Source organism: Mobula birostris, chromosome 8, assembly GCF_030028105.1.
Source record: "Mobula birostris isolate sMobBir1 chromosome 8, sMobBir1.hap1, whole genome shotgun sequence".
Classification (NCBI taxonomy): Eukaryota; Metazoa; Chordata; class Chondrichthyes; order Myliobatiformes; family Myliobatidae; genus Mobula; species Mobula birostris.
Window position 1 is genome coordinate 65,078,092 of NC_092377.1, and position 20,769 is coordinate 65,098,860.

A 20,769-nucleotide genomic window follows, 5' to 3' on the forward strand; every position below is an offset into this window, starting at 1 on the left:
CTACTACTACTACTACTACTACTACTACAGCTAATGCAGCATGGACAATGTCAGATCTCGCACTGTCAGCATCTTTCTTTAAATGCCTGTTATCAACCTTTTCATATGGCTGGATCAAAATCTTCATCTCACTTTCTATCTCCCCATCACAGTGTAGGAACACATTCATCTCTCATACAGAAGCAGTTCACAGATACCTCTCGCTTTAAAGAAAAATATGAAAGTTATTATTTCACCAAAATTATTATGGGTGGAGGGGCAGGTAGTTTTGAGGAAGTAGAGTTACAACAGTGAGAAAAGTTTAAAAGGAGACAGCTTTATAGAACGGGTGTGGGATGAGCAGGCAGCGGAGTAGAGGGCATTTTAAGAGGGCCTTGGCTCAACGAGGCTTCGACAATAACGCGCCGAGGTGAGGTAGGTTGCATTTGTAGAATACAGACAGAAAGTATGTGTGTGAGGCCAATGTTCTGTGCTCGGTGTCAGATGTGGGAAGTCCTGGAGACTCCCAGCCTCCTGGACAACCACATTTGCGCCAGCTGCATCGAGCTGCAGCTCCTTAGGGACCGCATTAGGGAACTGGAGATGCAGTTCAATGACCTCCGTCTGGTCAGGGAGAGTGAGGAGGTAATACATAGGCATTGTAGGCAGGTAGTCACACCCGGGCCTTGGGAGACAGAGAAGTGGGTAACAGTCAGGAGAGGGAAGAAGAGAAGTCAGATGCTAGAGAGTACTCCTGCGGAAAGAAAGAGGATAGCAGCAGTGATAGGGGACTCTGTAGTTAGGGGGTCAGACAGGCGATTCTGTGGACACAGGAAAGAAACACGGATGGTAGTTTGCCTCCCAGGTGCTAGGGTCTGTGATGTTTCTGATGGTGTCCACGATATCCTGAAGTGAAGTAGGAAGGAGAACAGCCAGAGGCTGTAGTACATATTGGTACCAATGATATAGGTAAGAAAAGGGAGAAGGTCCTGAAAACAGACTATGGGGAGTTAGGAGGGAAGTTGAGAAGCAGGACCTCAAAGGTAGTAATCTCGGGATTAATGCCTGTGCCACGTGACAGTGAGTACAAGAACAGAAATGAGGTGGAGGATAAATATGTGGCTGAGTGATTGGAGCAGGCGGCAGGGATTCGGATTTCTGGATCATTGGGACCTCTTTTGGGACAGGTGTGACCTGTACAAAAAAGACTGGTTGCACTTGAATCCCAGGGGAACCAATATCCTGGTGGGGAGGTTTGCTAAGGCTATTGGGGAGAGTTTAAACTAGAATTGCCGGAGGGTGGGAACTGAACTGAATAGAGAAAGCTTTGAGACAGTGCGAGAGGGAGGATAGGCAGGTGATAGAGAAGGATCGCGCTCAGACGGATGGTTTGAGATGTGTCTATTTCAATGCAAGGAGTATTATGAACAAAACGGATGAGCTTAGAGTGTGAATCAGCACTGGGAGCTATGATATTGTGGCCATTACAGAGACTTGGATGGCTTAGGGGCAGGAATGGTTACTTTGAGTGCCAGGCTTTAGATGTTTCAGAAAGGACAGGGAGGGAGGCAAAAGAGGTGGGGGAGTGGCACTGTTGATCAGAGATAGTGTCACAACTGCAGAAAAGGAAGAAGTCATGGAGGGATTTTCTGCAGAGCCTCTGTGGGTGGAAGTTAGGAACAGGAAAGGGTCAATAACTCTACTGGATGTTTTTTATAGACCACCCAATAGTAACAAGGACATTGAGGAGCAGATACGGAGACAGATTCTGGAAAGGTGTAATAATAACAGAGTTGTCGTGGTGGGAGATTTTAACTTCCCAAATGTTGATTGGCATTTCCCTAGAGTAAGGGGTTTAGATGGAGTGGAGTTTGTTAAGTATGTTCAGGAAGGTTTCCTGACACAATATGTAGAAAAGCCTACCAGAGAAAAGGCTGTCCTTGATCTGGTATTGGGAAATGAACCTAGTCAGGTGTCAGATCGCTCAGTGGGAGAACATTTTTGAGCTAGTGATCACAATTCTATATCTTTTACCAAAGCATTGGAGAGGGATAGGAACAGACAAGTTAGGAAAGCGATTAATTGGAGTAAGAGGAAATATGAGGCTATCAGGCAGGAACTTGGAAGCATAAATTGGGAACAAATGTTCTCGGGGAAATGTACGGAAGAAATGTGGCAAATGTTCAGGGGATATTTGCGTGAAGTTCTGCATAAGTACGTTCCAATGAGACAGGGGAAGGATGGTCGGGTACAGGAACCATGGTGTACAAAGGCTGTTGTAAATCTAGTCAGGAAGAAAAAGAAGAACTTACAAAAGGTTTTAAAAAAAAACTAGGTAATGATAGAGGTCTAGAAGATTATAAGGCTAGCAGGAAGGAGCTTAAGAAAGAAATTAGGAGAACCAGAAGGGGCCACAAGAAGGCCTTGGTAAACATGATTAAGGAAAACCCCAAGGCATTCTACAGGTACGTGAAGAGCAAGAGGGTAAGATGATGAGAGAATAGGACCAATCAAGTGTGACAGTACAAAAGTGTGTGTGGAACCGGAAGTGATAGCAGAGATACTTAATGAGTACTTTGTTGCAGTATTCACTACGGAAAAGGATCTTGGCGATTGCAGGGATGACTTACAGCGGACTAAAAAGCTTGAGCATGTAGATATTAAGTAAGACGATGTGCTGGAGCTTTTGGAAAGCATCAAGTTGGATAAGTCACGGGGGTTGGATGAGATGTACCCCAGGCTACTATGGGAGGTGAGGGAGGAGATTGCTGAGCCTCTGGCAATGATCCTTGCATCATCAATGGTGATGGGAGAGGTTCTGGGAGATTGGAGGGTTGCAGATGTTGTTCGCTTATTCAAAAAAGGGAGTAGAGATGGCCCAGGAAATTATACACCAGAGAGTCTTACTTCAGTGGTTGGTAAGTTGATGGAGAAGATCCTGAGAGGCAGGATTTATGAACATTTGGAGAGGCATAATATGATTGGGAACAGTCAGCATGGCTTTGTCAAAGGCAGGTCGTGCCTTATGAGCCTGATTGAAATTTTTGAGGATGTGACTACACACATTGATGAAGGTAGAGCAATAGATGTAGTGTATATGGATTTCAGCAAGGCATTTGATAAAGTACCCCATGCAAGGCTTATTGAGAAAGTAAGGAGGCATGGGATCCAAGGAGACATTGCTTTGTGGATCCAGAACTGGCTTGCCCACAGAAGTTAAAGAGTGGTTCTAGACGGGTCATATTCTGCATGCAGGTCGGTGAGCAGTGGTGTGCCTCAGGGATCTGTTCTGGGACCCCTACTCTTCATGATTTTTATAAATTACCTAGGTGAGGAAGTGGAGGGATGGATTAGTAAATTTGCTGATGACACAAAGGTTGGGGGTGTTTTATATTGTGTGGAGGACTGTCAGAGGTTACAGCGGGAGATTGATAGGATGCAAAACTGGGCTGAGAAGTGGCCGATGGAGTTCAACCCAGATAAGTGTGAGGTGGTTCATTTTGGTAGGTCAAATATGATGGCAAAATATAGTATTAATGGTTAGACTCTTGGCAGTGTGGAGGATCAGAGGGATATTGGGGTCCGAGTCTATAGGGCACTCAAAGCTGCTGCGCAGGTTGACTCTTTGGTTAAGGCGGTATATGGTGCATTGGCCTTCATCAATCATGGGATTGAGTTTAGGAGCCAAGAGGTAATGTTGCAGCTAAATAGGATTCTGCTCAGACCCCACTTGGAGTTCTGTGCTCAGTTCTGGTCGCCTCACTACAGGACGGATGTAGAAACCATAGAAAGGGTGCAGAGGAGATTTACAAAGATGTCAGCTGGATTGCGAAGCATGCCTTATGAGAATAGGTTGAGTGAACTTGGCCTTTTCTCCTTGAAGCGACAGAGGATGAGAGGTGACCTGGTAGAGGTGTATAAGATGACGAGAGGTATTGTTCATTTGGATAGTCAGAGGCTTTTTTCCAGAGCTGAAATAGCTAGCATGAGAGGACACAGTTTGAAGGTGCTTAGAAGTAGGTGCAATGGAAATGTCAGGGGTAAGTTTTTTTATGCAGAGAGTGGTTAGTACGTGGAATGGGGTGGTGGATGTGGATATGATAGGGTCCTTTAAGAGACTCCGGGATAGATACATGGAGCTTAGAAAAATAGAGGGCTATGGGTAACCCATGTTCGGCTCAGCGGTGTAAAGTGAGTCCAAGGACGGAAGATTGGTTTGTGTGATGTGCTGGGCTGTGTTCACAATCTTCTGCAGCTTCTTCCGGTCTTGGACAGGACAACTTCCATTCCAGGTTGTGATGCACCCTAGAAGAATGTTTTCTATGGTGCATCTATAAAAATTAGTGAGGGTTTTAGGGGACAGGCCAAATTTCTTTAGTTTTCTCAGGAAGTAAAGGCGCTGGTGGGCCTTCTTGGCAGTGGACTCTGCTTGGTTGGACCTAGTCAGGTCATTTGTGATATTGACCCCGAGGAACTTAAAGCTTTTGACCTGTCCCACTTGCGCGCCACAGATGTAAATGCGGTTGTGCGGTCCGCTACTCCTTCTGAAGTTAACAACCAATTCCTTCGTCTTGCTGACATTGAGGGATAGGTTATTATCTTCGTACCATGCCATCAGGTTCTTAATTTCCTCTCTGTACTCAAACTTATCATTACCCGAGATACAGCCTACAATTGTGGTGTCATCATCAAACTTGTATATTGAGTTCGATGGAAACTTGGCTACACAATCATGGGTGTACAGTGAGTACAACAGGGAGTTGAGTGCACAGCCTTGTGGGGCACCGGTGCTCAGAGTGATTGTAGAGGAGAGCTTGTCCCCTATTTTTACAGCCTGGGGAGAAGGCAGGAGTTTGGGGCTGAGAGGAAAATGGATTTGCTATGTTGAAATAGCGGAGCAGACTTGTGGCCTATTTCTGCTCCTGTACCTTATGGACATGAAAATTTTGACTAAGTTTAACATGGAGGCAGAAATATTGTCCTTGGTTCTTTGTTAATCATGCATGACTGCTTCAAATGTAATCTACTTCTGAAATTTGGTTCTATGGAGTACAATGTGCAGTGTTGTTACACAGGCACAAAATATGTCAAGGTGATTATCTTTGAGTTCAGCTACTTCTGTTTTTGAATTTTTAAACTTTATTTTGGAAAATGTTTGCACCAAACTGCACCAGTGAAAATGATTTGTAGGTTCTTTCATTCATTTTTCTTTTTCAAGTGCAAGTTAACAGAAATCAATTGCTATTGAGACAAACTGCTGGCAGTGATGGTTGACTCCCAGATTTTAAAATTGCAAGGATTCTTAGAGACAACATTATCTTTTGCAAGAACTATCAACATTGCAAATCTCATAAACCTGATATTTAATATTTAATCCATTTTACCAAGGAACCTGCCTAGGCTTGATGGTTGTAACGCTAAGAATTTTTGGAATCTGCATGCTTTCTTTGCATTTGAGGAGCAGCTTTTAAATGTGATATATTGTTCACTAGACGGTGATTATTTGAATACATTGTACCAATGAGTTCAATGTATAGTTCAAGAAAAGGTTTGTGAGCCCTTTCCAATTACCTGGTTTTCTGCATTAATTACTCCTAAAATGTAGTCTGAAATGTCCTGAGGTAATTAAGAAGGTCAATGAATTGTTGGACTTTATTAAATGTGTTATAGAATATAAGTGAGAAATAGAATTTTGCATGCAATTGGTGAGACCCTATGGTCCTATGCATAGTTTTGGTCTCCATACTTAAGGATGTAATTTCATTGCAGACTGTGCACAAGAAGGTTCATTTTGTTAATCCTATATTGAAAAAAGATTAGTAGTACGTAGAGAAGCTCATTCCCAGTGTGGACCTTGACAGGATTTTTCCCCAGTGGAGATATCTGGAAATAAGGTGTACAATTTAAGAAAGAGATCTCCTGTTCATGATCAAAATTAGGAGAGATTTCTGAGAACTATGTCCTTGGAGTTCTCTACCCTTGCATGCTGTGAAATGTCCTTTAATTTCCACTTGTTTTTGCTCTATTATATGCCCTCTCTTTGGCTTTTATGTTGGCTTTAACTTCTCTTGCCAGCATTGTTGTGTCATCCTGCCCTTAGAATATTTCTTCTTTGGTATGTATCTGTCCAGTGTCTTCTGAATTGCTGCCAAAAACTCCAGCCATTGCTGCTCTGCTGTCATCCATGCTAGTTCTACTTCCAAACAATTCTGGTCAACTCCTCTCCAGTGCCTCTATTTCCCTTTACTCCACTGTAATACTGGTACATCTAACTTTAGTTTCTCATTCTCAAATTGCAAGATGAAATCTATCATATTATGATCACTGGCCCCAAAGGGTTCTTTTACCTTAAGCTCTCTAATCAATTCTGGTTCATTGCTCAACACCCTTAGTGGGCTCAGCCATGAGCTGCTCTAAAGAGTCATGTTGTAGGCATTCTACAAATTCCCCCTTTTGGGATCTCGCACCAACCTGATTTTCCCAATCTACCTGCATATTGAAATCCCCCATGAGTGTCATCATTACCCTTTTGGCATGCATTTTCTATCTTCTGTTGTCGTTTGTAGTCCACACCTTTGCTACTGTTTGGAGGTCTGTATATAACTCCCATCAGGGTATTTTTAATGCTTTAATTAAATAATGCTTCAAGACCTTATTAATGTTAGCCTTTCTGATATATACACATTAAGGGTATGGTTAGTTTGAGCTAAAGTTCAGTTTTTGGCATTGAACCTCAAGGGGGCTTTTTTGCCCTGGAGTGCATGACTGTGCTAAAAGCACTAAGTTATGAAGGCTACTTGTCAGCATTAGTTGTCTTTATTACTATAGGTATAGATTATAGATTACAGCATTATAGGTATAGATATGTGAAGTATAGTGTAAAAGATGTTTTCTTCATGATGAGAAAATCAGAATTGTGGTTATTTTCACTGAAAGATGTCATGGAATTTGTTGTTTTGCAACAGCAGTACCAGTGCAATACATGTTTGCAATAAGAAATATTAAAGTTAAGTACTGTAAAAAGTGCAGTAGTGTTCATGGCTTCATGGTCCGTTCAGAACTGATGGCACAGCTTTTCCTTGGCGATAAGTGTGTGTCTTCAGTGTCATGTAATGAAAAGAGAGATGGTGAGGGTCATTAATGATGGGCCATTATTGGTCAATGAAACGACCAATACATTTTGCCTATTCTTCTGTTAAAGAAGGTGATCATGAGTTGCCTGGAGCTGGTTATACACCCAGCAGCAGTGCTGCATAACAATACTTTTTTCCAGGTAAAGGTCACGTGCATGCCTTGCAGTGGGATTTATTGACTGTTTGGTTTCCTTGACAGTAGGGAACTTGGGTCTCGAATGGGCTGCTAGTATAAGTGAGTGTCTACAGTATATTTTGTAGATAATGCAGCAGCAATGCTCGGAAAGGAAGTGAATACGTTAGGGGGTCAATCAAATTGTCATCTTTGTCCTAGATGTTGTGTTGAGCTGTTTGAGTATTAATGAAGCAGCAGTCATTCATCAAATTTAAGAATATTATAAAATATTTTGCTGATTTTCTTGAATAAAGATCCTGGCTGTGTAAACCCATGTTCCTACAGATAAATGTATGGTATTCTGTCGAAACTAATGCAAGCAAGCCTTGTCCATTTATATTACCTCTTCCTGTTATTTTATTCCCTCCCTTCCCTGAAACAAATTTTATCCTTTTGATATTTAAGCCCTCAAGATGTAGAGCTCGACTCCTTGTACTTCAACTACAGAATGGACAATGTTGTGCTGGAATGGCTTTGTTGGTTTCTAATCAATCCAATTGACTTTTCTTTTTATTTTTCTAGGGCATGTATATTAAATCAACCTATGATGGATTACACATTGTAACTGGCACAACTGAAAATGTAAGAAAGATGCTTGGTCTTTCAATCTTTTTGACAGCAATCATGAATGCATTAATAGGTCTAAAGTTCAAAGTTTTTTGGTCACATAGCCAAGTGATGGCATCTGAGGTAAAGATCAGAATACTGGTGTATCCTTCAACCTTGGGTGTCTGCTCGGTAACCAATTTCATAGCACAGAAAGGGCATTAACAGAGTAGTTTTAAATAGTTACCATCTGGTTAGTGTCTTTCTATCTCAAAGCTATACTTTGTGTATTCCTTAACATAATTATGAAGGAAGGTGGAACTGAATATCAAGATAAATGATGCAAGAAAATGTGAATATTCTGGTATGTGAGGAGTAACTTCACTGCTTCAAGGAGGCAGTCATCATTAACTTTTTAACCATTTCAATTCTGTTTTACAGTCACCTGCTGATAGAACAAGGAAGATTCATGCTGGTGATGAGGTGATTCAGGTGAACCAGCAGACTGTTGTAAGTACTGACCAAACAAATGTAACACCGATTTATTCAGATCATTTGAAGCTGAAAATAACTGAATTGATCTGCATTCTCTGTTTATCAAGTTATCTGAAAGAAACTCCGAAAATGCAGGAGTGTAAATATTTTCTTACCTGGATAACAGTAAAGGATAGTGAGTTCCAAAGCACTATCTCCTTTACAGTTGCACAAAATTTCAGTGTCACCAGAATTCAAGTTTTCTGATTGTAATAGTGGACAGCTAGGCAAGTTAAGTAATAATTATTTACAGCCTTACATATTTAATTTTGTCCAGGATTATGCAGAGAGTCATTATCTTGTACATAATTCTCTCAAAACTTGGTGGAGACCAGACTTTTAGTGGCTTGTGTCAGCTTGCTGGTATAGGAGAACAACACTGGTATATTGTTTAATCTTGGTTATGAGAGGGGTTGCTCTTTTATTTTCCAAGTAACTGATTGGCATTGAGAAGTTGCATTCTGCAGTTTTTAACCAGGCATTAGCATTTAAATATCTGATTAACTTGTATCTTATAAAGAAAACTGATGCTACCTACTTAATAGCTGAATGCCCTGCCTTATGTAACAGACATGGATGGACCCCAGAATGAATATCTGATCTTTGTCAGGGCTGTGTTTAAGTTACTGAGTTTGGCCTCTGTGCTTCTACCAAGTGAGGAAGCAGTGAGAATAAGAAGGAGATTAAAACAAGATTCTCTTCCTGATTTACATATCAGTTACTTATTTTTGGCTGTATTTGTTTGGAGTTGCTTAGTGTGGAATCAAATACACTCATTGGCATTCCTTCCATTGCTTAATCACATGAGAATTCAGTGGAATTGATGGCTTTATGGCAAAGTTTGTGGATGATACAAAGATAGGTGGAGGGGTTGATAGTGCTGAGGAAGCAATGAAATTGCAGCTGGATTTAGACAAATTGGAAGACGGCAGAAAAATGGCAGATGAAATAGTGCTGAGAAATGTACGATAATGCATCAAGATAAAAGGGCAGTGGGAGAAGTTTCAAACATTAGAGGTGCAGAGGCACTTAAGAATCCTTGAGCAAGACTACCAGAAGGTCAAGCTACAGGTTGAGTCTATGGTAAAGAAAGCAAATGCAATGTTGGCATTTATTTCAAGGGGATTAGAATATAAAAGCAAGCGGATAATGCTGAGCCTTTATAAAACACTAGCCTGGCTGCACTTAAGGGTATTATCAACAGTTTTGGGCCCCATATCTCAGAATGGATGTGTTGTCATTGGAGAGAGTATAGAGGAGGTTCACAAGGATGATTTCGGGAATGAAGGGGTTAATCTGTGAGGAGCGTTTGGCAGCTTTAAGCCTGTACTCACTGGAATTTAGAAGAATGTGGGGGGGGGGGATCTCATTGAAACCTACTGAATGTTGAAAGGACTAGATAGGGTGGATGTGGAGAGGATGTTTCCTATGGTGGGGTATCCAGAACTAGAGGGCACAACCTCAAAATTGAGGGGCGACCTTTTAGAACAGGGGTAAGGAGGATTTTTTTCTAGCCAGAGAGTAGCGAATCTGTGGAATGCACTGCTAGGTCTGTGGGAGTATTTAAGGCAGAAGTTGATAATTTCCTGATCAGTCAGGGCACCAAAGGATATGGCAAGAAGGCAGATGTGTGGGGTTGAGTGGTATTCGGGATTGGCCATGATGGAGCAGACTTGATGGGCTGAATGGCCTAATTCTGCTCCTCTGTCTTATGGTCTTGTGAGAGGTGGCAAATGTGTTCTTGAAATGTGCCTCCCCAGCTCAGTTTAGTTTGCATTGCACACCTTACACCAGTGTCCTTTTAAAATATGTATTGACCTTAGTTGATGGTAACATTGGGGGAGGGGGTCCAGAATTCGGGGGCTTGACTTAGGTGAGTATGGCAAGACTTGAAGGGACTCAAGTGGGAACTTGTTTCACACATTTGGAAGGTATATGGAGTGAACTGCCAGAGAAGGTCATTTGAGACAGATAAAATAGTATAATTTAAGAAGCATAGTTGCATGGAAGGACAGGGATTGGAGGGATATGGGCTGAATTAGGAAAATCTGACAGGCTCGGTCTGCACTGGCTAGTATGGACTCATTGGGCTGAAAGGCATGTATTGTTCTATGAATATTATTTATTATATGAAATTGAAAGCAGCTTTAAATACAAATGATTGGCACATGACCATTTCCCAAATGTAAGCATAATAATATGCTCATTCTGTACCTAAAGAATTTTAGTTCACAAATGAACTGAACTTGCAACAAGTAGGAGTAGATGGGGACAGACCTGGCAGCTGCTGTTATGCTAGGGATAATTGGGGATGTTCTGCTGGATGTTTGTATAGAGCACAAGCCAATTGGATGTTTAAAATCCTTAACACCTTTTTTCTTTAACCTCACCACCAACCCATGCCCCCATTATAAAACGTTTCTCACTCTGACTTTGAATATCCTGTCATCTTTTTGGTGTATACAGCAAGCTTTCAATACACTTTCAGTTCCATTCTCCAAGGAACTTTGGTTACGTATAAATTGTCAGTGTGCCTATAAATTTAATTTAACAGAAACAGTTTTTTATTTCCAATTTGTCAGTGCAGAATTCAAAATTAAATTGAGAATTGCTTTAATCCAAACAGGCTGTTAGGTTTTGACCATAAACCACCTTTAACTTGCTCTATATGGTGACCTAAATCAAATTGTTTTGGAACTGTGCTTAAGTATTTTGTTTTTGGGAGCATGTGAACAACTAAAATAAACTAATTTCACCACTAGATTTCGTGAATGGCAACTCAAATTAAACAATTTATCACGGGAAAGGAAATTTTGTGATCATTTGTCACACGTTAGTCCCAAAGGAAGTGTAGAGGTTTGGTACTTTTTCTCAAAGAAATTTTGATGTTCCTTGGTTAGTATATGAGTGAGCATTTACTATTCTTATAAGCTGGTGCATCAGGTTATCCAAATACAATTGAACAGACCTTCTCTGCTTCGTGTCATTTCCATGTCCCTTTTTTTCCCCAATGCTTAGTTGTGCCTTGCAAATTAATACCAGGAGTGAATTAGGAGAGTAAAGCGATGAATAATTACAAATAATTTAATGCACTCCATAAACTGGATGGCACAGATTTTTAATATATCCTTCAAAGTTGCTGGTGAACGCAGCAGGCCAGGCAGCATCTCTAGGAAGAGGTACAGTCGACGATTTATTGTTTGCATTTTTAAAAAAAATCTGCAGATTTCCTCGTGTTTGCGATTTTAAAAAAACGTCGATTGTACCTCTTCCTAGAGATGCTGCCCAGCCTGCTGCGTTCACCAGCAACTTTGAGTGTTGCTTGAATTTCCGACATCTGCAGATTTCCTCGTGCTTAATATATCCTGTTTTGTTCTTCCATAAAGGACTGCCACTGCGGGGTTTCTCAAAAAAATTAGCATCTCTAAAGATAAAGTGACTGGTTTATTAATACAGATCTCATTCCATTGTCTATTGTTAAAAGGTTGGATGGCAGTTAAAAAATCTTGTTGGAAAACTTCGTGAAGACCCTGCTGGTGTGATGCTTTTGCTGAAAAAAAGGCCAGCAAGCACATGCAACATTACTCCAGCTCCTCTGAAGAATATGCGCTGGAAGCCACCAGCTGTGCAGGTAAAAAGAGAACTCCTTAAGAGTTTCTGCATTTTATTGGCAACATTTGCAGGTGATACCGCATCGTATTATGGTTAGCGTGCACTGTCCGCTTTAATGAAGGTCCAAAAATTTACTCCACTGTGTTTTGTAGAAGTTGGACTATTGAACAGATGTGGAGAAAGTTATGACATATTTATTACTGGCTGTGATTCATTTAGAGCTGATATGAAAAGCTTCTTGGCATAATAATTATTTGAGAATGCTTTTTTTATTTTCTCTTCACTCACCCCCATCCTTGCACATAAAACTTTGAATATTTGTACTACCTTGTTTTTTTTTACAGATCAGTCCTTCGCAGACTGCAACTCCATCAACAGCCAGCACAATGGAGATATCTCAAAAGAAAGAAAAGCCTCCCATTAAGGATCTATACATCCCACCACCGCCAGTCGTTCCATATACTCCTCGGTATGCAAACCACTTGAAACAGCAGAACAAAGGCTTCCTGTATCTTTTAAAGCTGGCACACAGATGTGAACAGATCCAGTCAAAGAAAACTGATGTTTCACATCTGCAGCTACGTTAGTAGCTCACTTGGAATAGCAGTGTCAACGTGTACATGTAGTAACTCCAGTCCCTGTATAGTAAATTCCATCAGCTACCCAACTGGGTTCTCAGCCATTACTTTTAGTCTCTTCACTGCAGACTAAACCGTAGAGAGAAAACCTGATGTGGACTCTTGTTGGATCCTGAACATCTCTTCCAGTGGTGTAACGGTGAATAGAAGGTTTGAAAGTATATTTTCACCCAGGCGTGGTGGTGATGCATTCCAATGGTGAATAAGAGTACTATTCCCTAATTAGCACAGGTAAAACACATGATGAGGTCCTGCAGAATGATGACAGGGAGCCATGTGAGAAGTTAAAAAGCAGGACCTCGAGGGAGGTAATCTCCAAATTACTCCTGGTGCCACATGCTGGTGAGGTCAAAAATAGAAAGGAGGGGAAGTCAATGCGGGGCTGAGGAGTTGGTACAAGGGACAGGGATTCAGGTTCCCTGCCCGCTGGGGTCTCTCCTGGGTAGAGGTGACCTATACAAGACAGATGAGATGCACTTGAGCCAAAATCCCTTCAGGGAAGTTCGTTGGTGCAACAGTGGAGGGTTTAAATTAGATTGGCTGTGGAGGGGTGTGGGGCTTTGAGCAGGAGCAAGTCATGGGATAAAGTAGCCGTCATGAATAAATTTAGTAATCATGATAGCCAGGAGCACAGTAAAGTTGGGGGGGGGGGGGGGGAAGAATACTTAGTTAAACTGTGATGGACTCGGAACATAGATTGGTTCTGAGGAACTGGGATGTTAAAGCCATAGCAGAGACATGACTAAGAGAAAGGCAGAACTGTCTGCTCAATGTTGCATGTGTGCAGAGAAATTGCTCATTGTTATAAAAATAACAGACTGTATTAGTGAGAGATACTAATTTCCCTGGTATTGACTGGGCTACCAGGTGTTAGGAGACAAGGCAGGGTGATATTTGTGTAATGTGTCCAGGAAAGTTTCCTGAATTGGTATGTAGAGGGCCCTGCTCAGGATGGAGCAATACTGAGCCCCCTCTCGGCAAACAAGGCAGGGCAAGTAACTGAAGTGGCAATCAGCAAGTACTTTGGTGTCAGCAACGATAATTCTATTAGTTTTAAGCTAGCTCTGTGGCTTGTCTTGATACACTTAAGCAAAGGAACAATATTAGTAGAAGAAGAAAAGGATAAGATGGGTCCACTGGTTATTGACTTCAACTGATGTTGGACTAATTATGGGGGAATTAGTCACTGGTCAGTTTGTAGAGCCTGCTTGAGGAGAAAGAAATGAATGGCAAGTAGGAAACCTGTAAGATGAGATAGTAAGAGTCCAGGAACAGAATGTTCCTGTTAAACCTGGCAAGCTTAGAGGGCACCTTGGCTGACAAGCAATATTAGTCTCTGGTCAAGAAAAAAGGAGAAAGTATAAATTGGGTTTAGGAGCTGGGGGATAAGTGAATCCCTTGATGACTTCAAAAAGATTAAGAACACACATGTGAGAAATCAGGACATTAAAGAGGGTATGAGATAGATCTGATAGGTGAAGTTAAGAAAATGGTATCATGGTTGCCTGAGATATAGGAAACAAGTGGAGACATTTTAGAGAACGTTCATGATGTTAGGAAGGAGATATATACAACACTGCATTGAATGGGTCATCAGGACCTGACTGAGTGCATGCTTTGACTTCGTGGAAGGTAACAAAAGAAGTTGTAGGAGTCCCTTATGCAGATACTTGCTGCATCATTAGCTACTGAACGCAGGAATGTGGCTAATGTTGTTCTGTTACTTAAGGAGTGTAGCAAGAACAAGCAAGGGATCTTCAGGCCAGTCAGCCTGACCTAAGTCGTGGGGAAATTGCTGGAGTAAATTCTAAGGGACAGGATTTACTAACATTTGGATAGGTTGCCTGACTAGGAGGAGTCAGCATGGCTTTGCGTGTGGGAAGTCATGCTTGATGAATCTTTTGGAAATTGTTGAGGAAGGAACCAAAAGTGTTAAAAGAATGTAGAGCAGTTGACGTTTTCTATTTAAACTTTAGCAAGCCCTTCAACAAGGGCCTGCATGGTTGACCTGGCAAGTTCAGTGGATGGAACCCAGGGAGAGCTAGTTAGGTATATTCAAAATTGGCTCGAAGGAGGGGAGCAGAGAACAATGATTGAAGGTTTCTTGGAATGGAGACTGGTAACAAGTGCTGTGCTGTTGGTGTTGGGACCCTTGTTGTTTGTATAACAATATGGACATGAATGTGGAAGGCTTGATCGTCAACTTTGCAGATGACACCATAATTGGGAGGTGTTGATGGTGAAAAAGATTATCGGAGATTATTGAGGAATCTTGATCAGTTAAAGAAGTGGGCTGATGAGGGCAACTGGATTCCCATATAGATGTGTATTAGATGATGTCTTGAAAAATCAAAGCAGAATAGATAGGACTTGTGCTATGAAAGGGCACTAGGGGGTGTTCTGGAACAGAGACCTCAGAGTACAAGTGCATAGGCAGTGTCACAGGTAGATGGGGTGGTAAAAAAGCTGCATAAATGCATAACAGACCTGGTTAAGAGGTTCAGTTGTTGTTCAGACCAATCATCGGAATGGGTAAGAAATGTGATTGTCACTTTGACCATGGAATGATTGTGGTGCCAGATGGAGGTGGTTTGAATATCTCAGAAACTGCTGATTGCTTGGGGTTTTCATGCACAACAGTCTCTAGTGTTTACAGAGAGTGGTGCAAAAAACAAATAAAAAAATTCAGTGACCAGCAGTTCTGGGGGTGAATTAGTTTAAGCTGTCAGGAAGGTGAAAATAAGCGTGCATTACAACAGTGGTGTGTAGAACAGCATCTCTGAATGTACAGTACATCAAACCTTGAAGTGGATGGTCTGTAGCAGCAGAAGAGCATAAACATGCACTCAGACGCCATTTTAGTAGGTCCAAGAGGCATCTAATAAAGTGGTCACTGAGAGTAGATTTAAAAGAGACTTGAGGGTTAACTTTTTCCACACACGGTGTGAGTATATGGAATGAGTTGCCAGAGGAGGTTGTTGAGACAAGTACAATAGTATCATTTAAGAAATACTTGCTTAGGTACTTGGAAAGGTGGGGCCTGTAGGGATATGGACCAAACACAGGAAGTTGGAGTTAGCTAGGTGGATAATGTGTTTAGTATGGACTCACTGGGGCCAAAGGCCTGTGTCCATGTTGTATTGCTCCAGACCTCAGACTGTACTTGGGAAGACCTTTATCCTTGCTTGCGACAGGCAATCTGCTGGAAGAACTCAGCAGGTCAAGTAGCATCTGTGAGAAGGAAGGAAGGAATTATGTGTCAAAGGCCTGTATCAGGTGCTGCTTGATCTGCCAAGCTCTCCCAGCAAATTTTGTTGCTCCAGATCTAGATGCCAGTATCTGCCATCTCTTGAACACAAAATACTCTGCGGATGCTGTGGTCAAAGCAACACGCTGGAGGAACTCAGCAGGTCGGGCAGCATCCGTGGAAACGAACAGTCAACGATTCAGGCGGAGACCCTTCATCAAGACTGCCAAAGAGTCCTGACGAAGGGTCTCGGCCTGAATCATTGACTGTTCGTTTCCACGGATGCTGCCCAACTCGCTGAGTTCCTCCAGCGTGTTGTGCGTGTTGTTCTGCCATCTCGTGTCTCCATTCTATCCTTACATAGCTGATATGCGAGTTAGTTGTACTATTTCCCTATCTGGAAGTTTGAAATAACTGTAGGGAATATTGGAAACACTCAGCAGGTCAACAACTGGGGTAAGAGAAGCAAGAATTAATACTGTACTTCAAATTGATGATTGTTTATTGAAACCAGGAAAGAGTAAAACAATATTGCTGCCACTTGTTTCCACTAACCCAATTCTGAGAAAAGATATTTGACCTATCACTTGAACATTGTTTCTCTTTACACTCAGCTGCCTGTTTCCAACATTCCCTGTTTCAGTGACTGGTAAAATGAGCAGACCTGTAGCAGGTGAAATTAATCTTGTCAAAGTGAAGTAATATTTTCACGAGGAATAGTGAGGTAGTGGAGACTACATGGTAAAATCTTAAAGGTTTGGCAGGACATTTTATTAACTTGGGTATTTGACAAATCCTTGTCTTTATTCGCAGAGACATCAAGTACAAAAAGAAGTTGTTTGATTTGCTAACATATTCTGTTCTGGGCATTGCATTTAGCAGGTCAAGAGTTTGAGACCATATCGAACAGCTTAACTGGAATAGTATTTGGAGCAATAGACATCTGTCATGTGAAGCAGCTGCAGATTTTTTTTCCCTATGCCGTAGGGAAGGATGAGGATTTGAGTGGTGTTGAAATTTGAATGATTTATTGTAAATGAGAATCTTTTTCCAGTGGCAAAAGTGTATGCAACTAGAAAACACCAATGAAACATGATTGACAGAGAACCAGAGGCATCAGTAATGAAATAACATAATTGCACTGCACATTGAGTTGGAATGCAATCCCTTCATGACTTAAAGGGGAATTGGATAAGTACTTCATGGTGGGATGGGGGAAGATTCTAAGGCCTTGAGGAAAAAGTGTAGAAATGGAAGTAGTTAGCTTGTTCTGCTGGAAGGATGAAGGGCTCAGTGAGCCAAATGGTCTTGTTTTCCTTTTTCCATGATTCTTTCAAAACATTGCTTATTACATTGTCTCCAGTATTTTGTGTACCTCTATAAGATTTCACCTGATTTTTTTATGCTGCAGGGACTAAATTCCCTAACCTATTCAATCTTTCCGTACAATTTGGTCCTCAAGTCCCAGCAACATCCTTGTAAATTTTCCTTTTCAAGCTTATTGATATCTTTCCTGTTGGAAAGTGACCAGAACTACATGCAGTACTCCAAGTCTGGCTTCAGCACCACCTTGTACAAACTCAACTTAACATCCAAACTCCTGAAACACGGGATTGATGAGGGTCAATATGCGGAAAACTTTCTTTATGACCCTGTGGTGCCTCTTTCAAAGAATTGTGGATCTGTATTCCCAAGTTCCTCTGTTCTACCACCCTCTACCATTCATTGTATAAGCCCTATCCTAGTCTGTCCTGTTGTAATGGGCGGGGTTGACCAACCCTAAATATTTGAGTCACAACACAACAAAGTAACTTAAGCCTGATTTATTATCATAAAATAGAAAACAAATAAACCACACAATAAATGACCTAGTGAGTAACAAAGACTTTATTTGATTGTTGCTGTTATCAGGGGAATTCTGAATTCGAACTCGCTCGTGAAACCACCCCTGGGTCCTAGGCACCAATTGTGATTTCCAGTCCTTGATTAAAGTCCAACAAACCCAGGGAAGGTACCCAATAAATACAGGTTCCACAAGTGTAGAGGGATGCTTGGGTTACGTCCACACTAGACCGGATAAATCCGTAATCAAAGCCTTTTCTCTTCGTTTTGACCCTCCGTCCACATTGAAACGATGTTTTCCTCCCCTGAAAACAGAGCTTTTCAGAAACGCTGTCCAGAGTGAATAAATCTGAAAAAGCCTAATATCTGTTATAGTGTGTACAGGATAACCGGCTATTTTTAAAACCACTGTCATGACGTGCTGGAACAAATGGTGGCGGCAGCAAGGCATTTCATTGTTTCCTTGAACGCAACCTCCAACACCACAACAATACCTGACAATAGATGTGTAACAGCCTAATGTAACATTGTATGGAAATTCAAGATAACACTGATGCAGACATGTTTTATACATTTAACAAGGTGCTTTATTCATGTATTGCTTGTGCAAACATCAATAGATGCAATTGTCACTTTTGCCCAGTAACTCGTTTTATTGCACATGTTAAATACAGCAAAATAATACACAAAGACATGGCAAAAGTAAAGGCAAACAACTGAGGTAACAGCAAGTTTCACTTTTGCCCAGTAACAAGCCTTATTGCATTTAGTTGTAGCCGTTGTCCCTTTCATCGGTGAAGAGACTATGTCTGTAGGAAATGTTTCTGGACAAACGCGCACCAAGTCTTTTGTTTGGCAATTTCCTTTTAAGTTTTCCTCGTCTGTAACTGGACAAATGCGCACCAAGTATACTGTTTCCTCTTCGCTTGTTTTCTGTGTGTCCAGTGCATGCCCAGTAGGAAGAGATTCGCCCAAATATCCGTTTTAATGTGGACAGAGGTATTTTCAAAAACACCTAGTGTGGACGCCTGTGGTTTTTACGCGAAACCGGCGTTTTCAAAATTATCCGGTCTAGTGTGGATGTAGCAATAGAAACAGACAAACTCTTTGATTTTTTGTTCTCCTGTCATTAACTCAGCCTGGGTTCTTTCATTCAAACAGTACGTGTTCATTTGCACAGTGTTCAGCACATCCAAATAAATCAATTAGACACTTTAATAGTCACGCCTCATCCATTAGTCCACCAATGTTTTGGACACAATATTGCTGGGACTTGCAAAGAACATTAATATTACATGTAAGCAATAAGCCAGAATCCATCAGCCTAGCTCTCAAGGTGACCAACAGCAAATCCAGCTGCTATCCACAAACATTAGATATTGACAAACCTACAGTGTCTACTTGGTACAAACATTACTTGTGGCAAGCTTTGAAAGAGTTAAATTGTCATTTTGAACTGTTAAGATATTCATTGTGTTCTGCAAAATTTAATACAGCTGCCAAAGTGCGAAGTGCAACACCCCACACTTGTCTGCATTAAATTCTATCTGCCATTTCTTAGCCCATTTTGCCAGCTGGTCCAGATCATGCTGCAAGCTTTGATAGCCTTCTTCGCTGTCGCCCATACTGCCAATCTTGGTGTCATCTACCACCTTGGTATTCCCATTTTCCACATAATCCAGATCATTAATATAGATGATAAACAACAATGGATCCACTACCAATCCCTGTGACACACAGGCCTCCAGTCAGGGTGACAACTATCCACCACCAACCGCTAGCTTCCCCCACTAAGCCAATGTAGAATCAAATTGACTGCTTCATCTCCAGTGCCAAGTGACTTAACCTTCTGAACCAGCCTTCCATCTGGGACTTTGTCAGAGGTCTTGTAGAGAATATCCACCACATTTCCTTCATCAGCCTTCTTCAAAAAAACTTCTTAAGATTGGCTAAACATGACCTACCACCCACAAAACCACAGTGACTGTCCCTAATCAGGTCCTGTCTATACACAGATATTTGGTATATACTGTTTCTTAGAATGTTGTTCCTCTCTGCATTGGGCAACAACCTTGCCTTTTCTTTAGCATTTGTCTGTTTTTTACAAGGCTGAGTTGCTAGCTCGATGCTCAACCCAGCACGGATGGAAAACGTGCAAGTAGCTGGCGGATTTGAACCTAGGACCACTGGCCTTGATGTTCAGTGTGAATACCACTACACCACCGACCTGCTTGTCCCTTAGACTGCTTTCCAGTAATTTGCCCATGACTGACATTTGCTGTCCACTAGTCCTTCAGCTCCTCACTTGTGGCTCAGGACGTTTCAAATACCTCTGACTAGGCCTCTGCAATTTTTACAATAGCTTTCTGCAAGTTCCAAGGGGATATCTTGTCAGGACCTGGGTATTTATCAATCCTAATATGCCTGAAGACAGCAAGTACTTCCTCTCCTGTAGTCTGGATATGGTCTACGAGCTCACTACTTTTTTGCCTCAGTTATATGGGCCCTTGTATGTCTGCTGAGTAATACAGATGCAGAAATTTCATTTAAGACCTCCTAGTTCTTTCAGTTCCATGCATAGATAACCATGCTGATGTTCAAGAGGACCAATTTAGTCTTTTGCTCTTAATATATCTGGAGAAACCCTTGGGATTCTTTTGACCTTGTCTACCTGAGGGAACTTGTGTCATCTTTTAGCCCTCATGATGTCTATCAAGTGTTTTTCTTCATTTCTTATTCTCAAGAGCCTCATTTGATCTTAGCTTCTTATCCATGACATGCATCTCCTGCTTCTTAACCAGGGCTTCAATTTTCCTCAAATCAAGATTTCCCTAAAGCCCATGTTTCTAAGAGGAACACAGAAATTCTGTATGTTCAATTTTAAAGGCCTCCCTCGTGCCCATCATCCATTTGCCAGTAAACAATCTATCCCAATTCACACCTACAATGTGTGGAATAGTCAATATCAAAGAAACTTAGGAAAGTGTAAAGAGAGACATGGATCAGATGGAAAGTTGGGTGGAGAGGTGGCAAATGGATTTAAATCCATGCAACCGTGAAATG

General features: G+C 41.5%; 1 protein-coding gene across 2 annotated transcripts in view; it reads left to right on the forward strand.

The window, feature by feature from the left end:
* Positions 1 to 20,769, forward strand: part of cnksr3 (cnksr family member 3) — a 121,642-nt gene that overhangs the window by 86,420 nt on the left and 14,453 nt on the right. For both annotated transcript variants that reach the window (XM_072265331.1, XM_072265332.1), the window contains exons 7-10: positions 7,810 to 7,869; positions 8,275 to 8,343; positions 11,852 to 11,998; positions 12,324 to 12,448. In XM_072265331.1, coding sequence (XP_072121432.1) covers positions 7,810 to 7,869; positions 8,275 to 8,343; positions 11,852 to 11,998; positions 12,324 to 12,448 — 401 coding nt within the window. The remainder of the gene's footprint in view (positions 1 to 7,809; positions 7,870 to 8,274; positions 8,344 to 11,851; positions 11,999 to 12,323; positions 12,449 to 20,769) is intronic.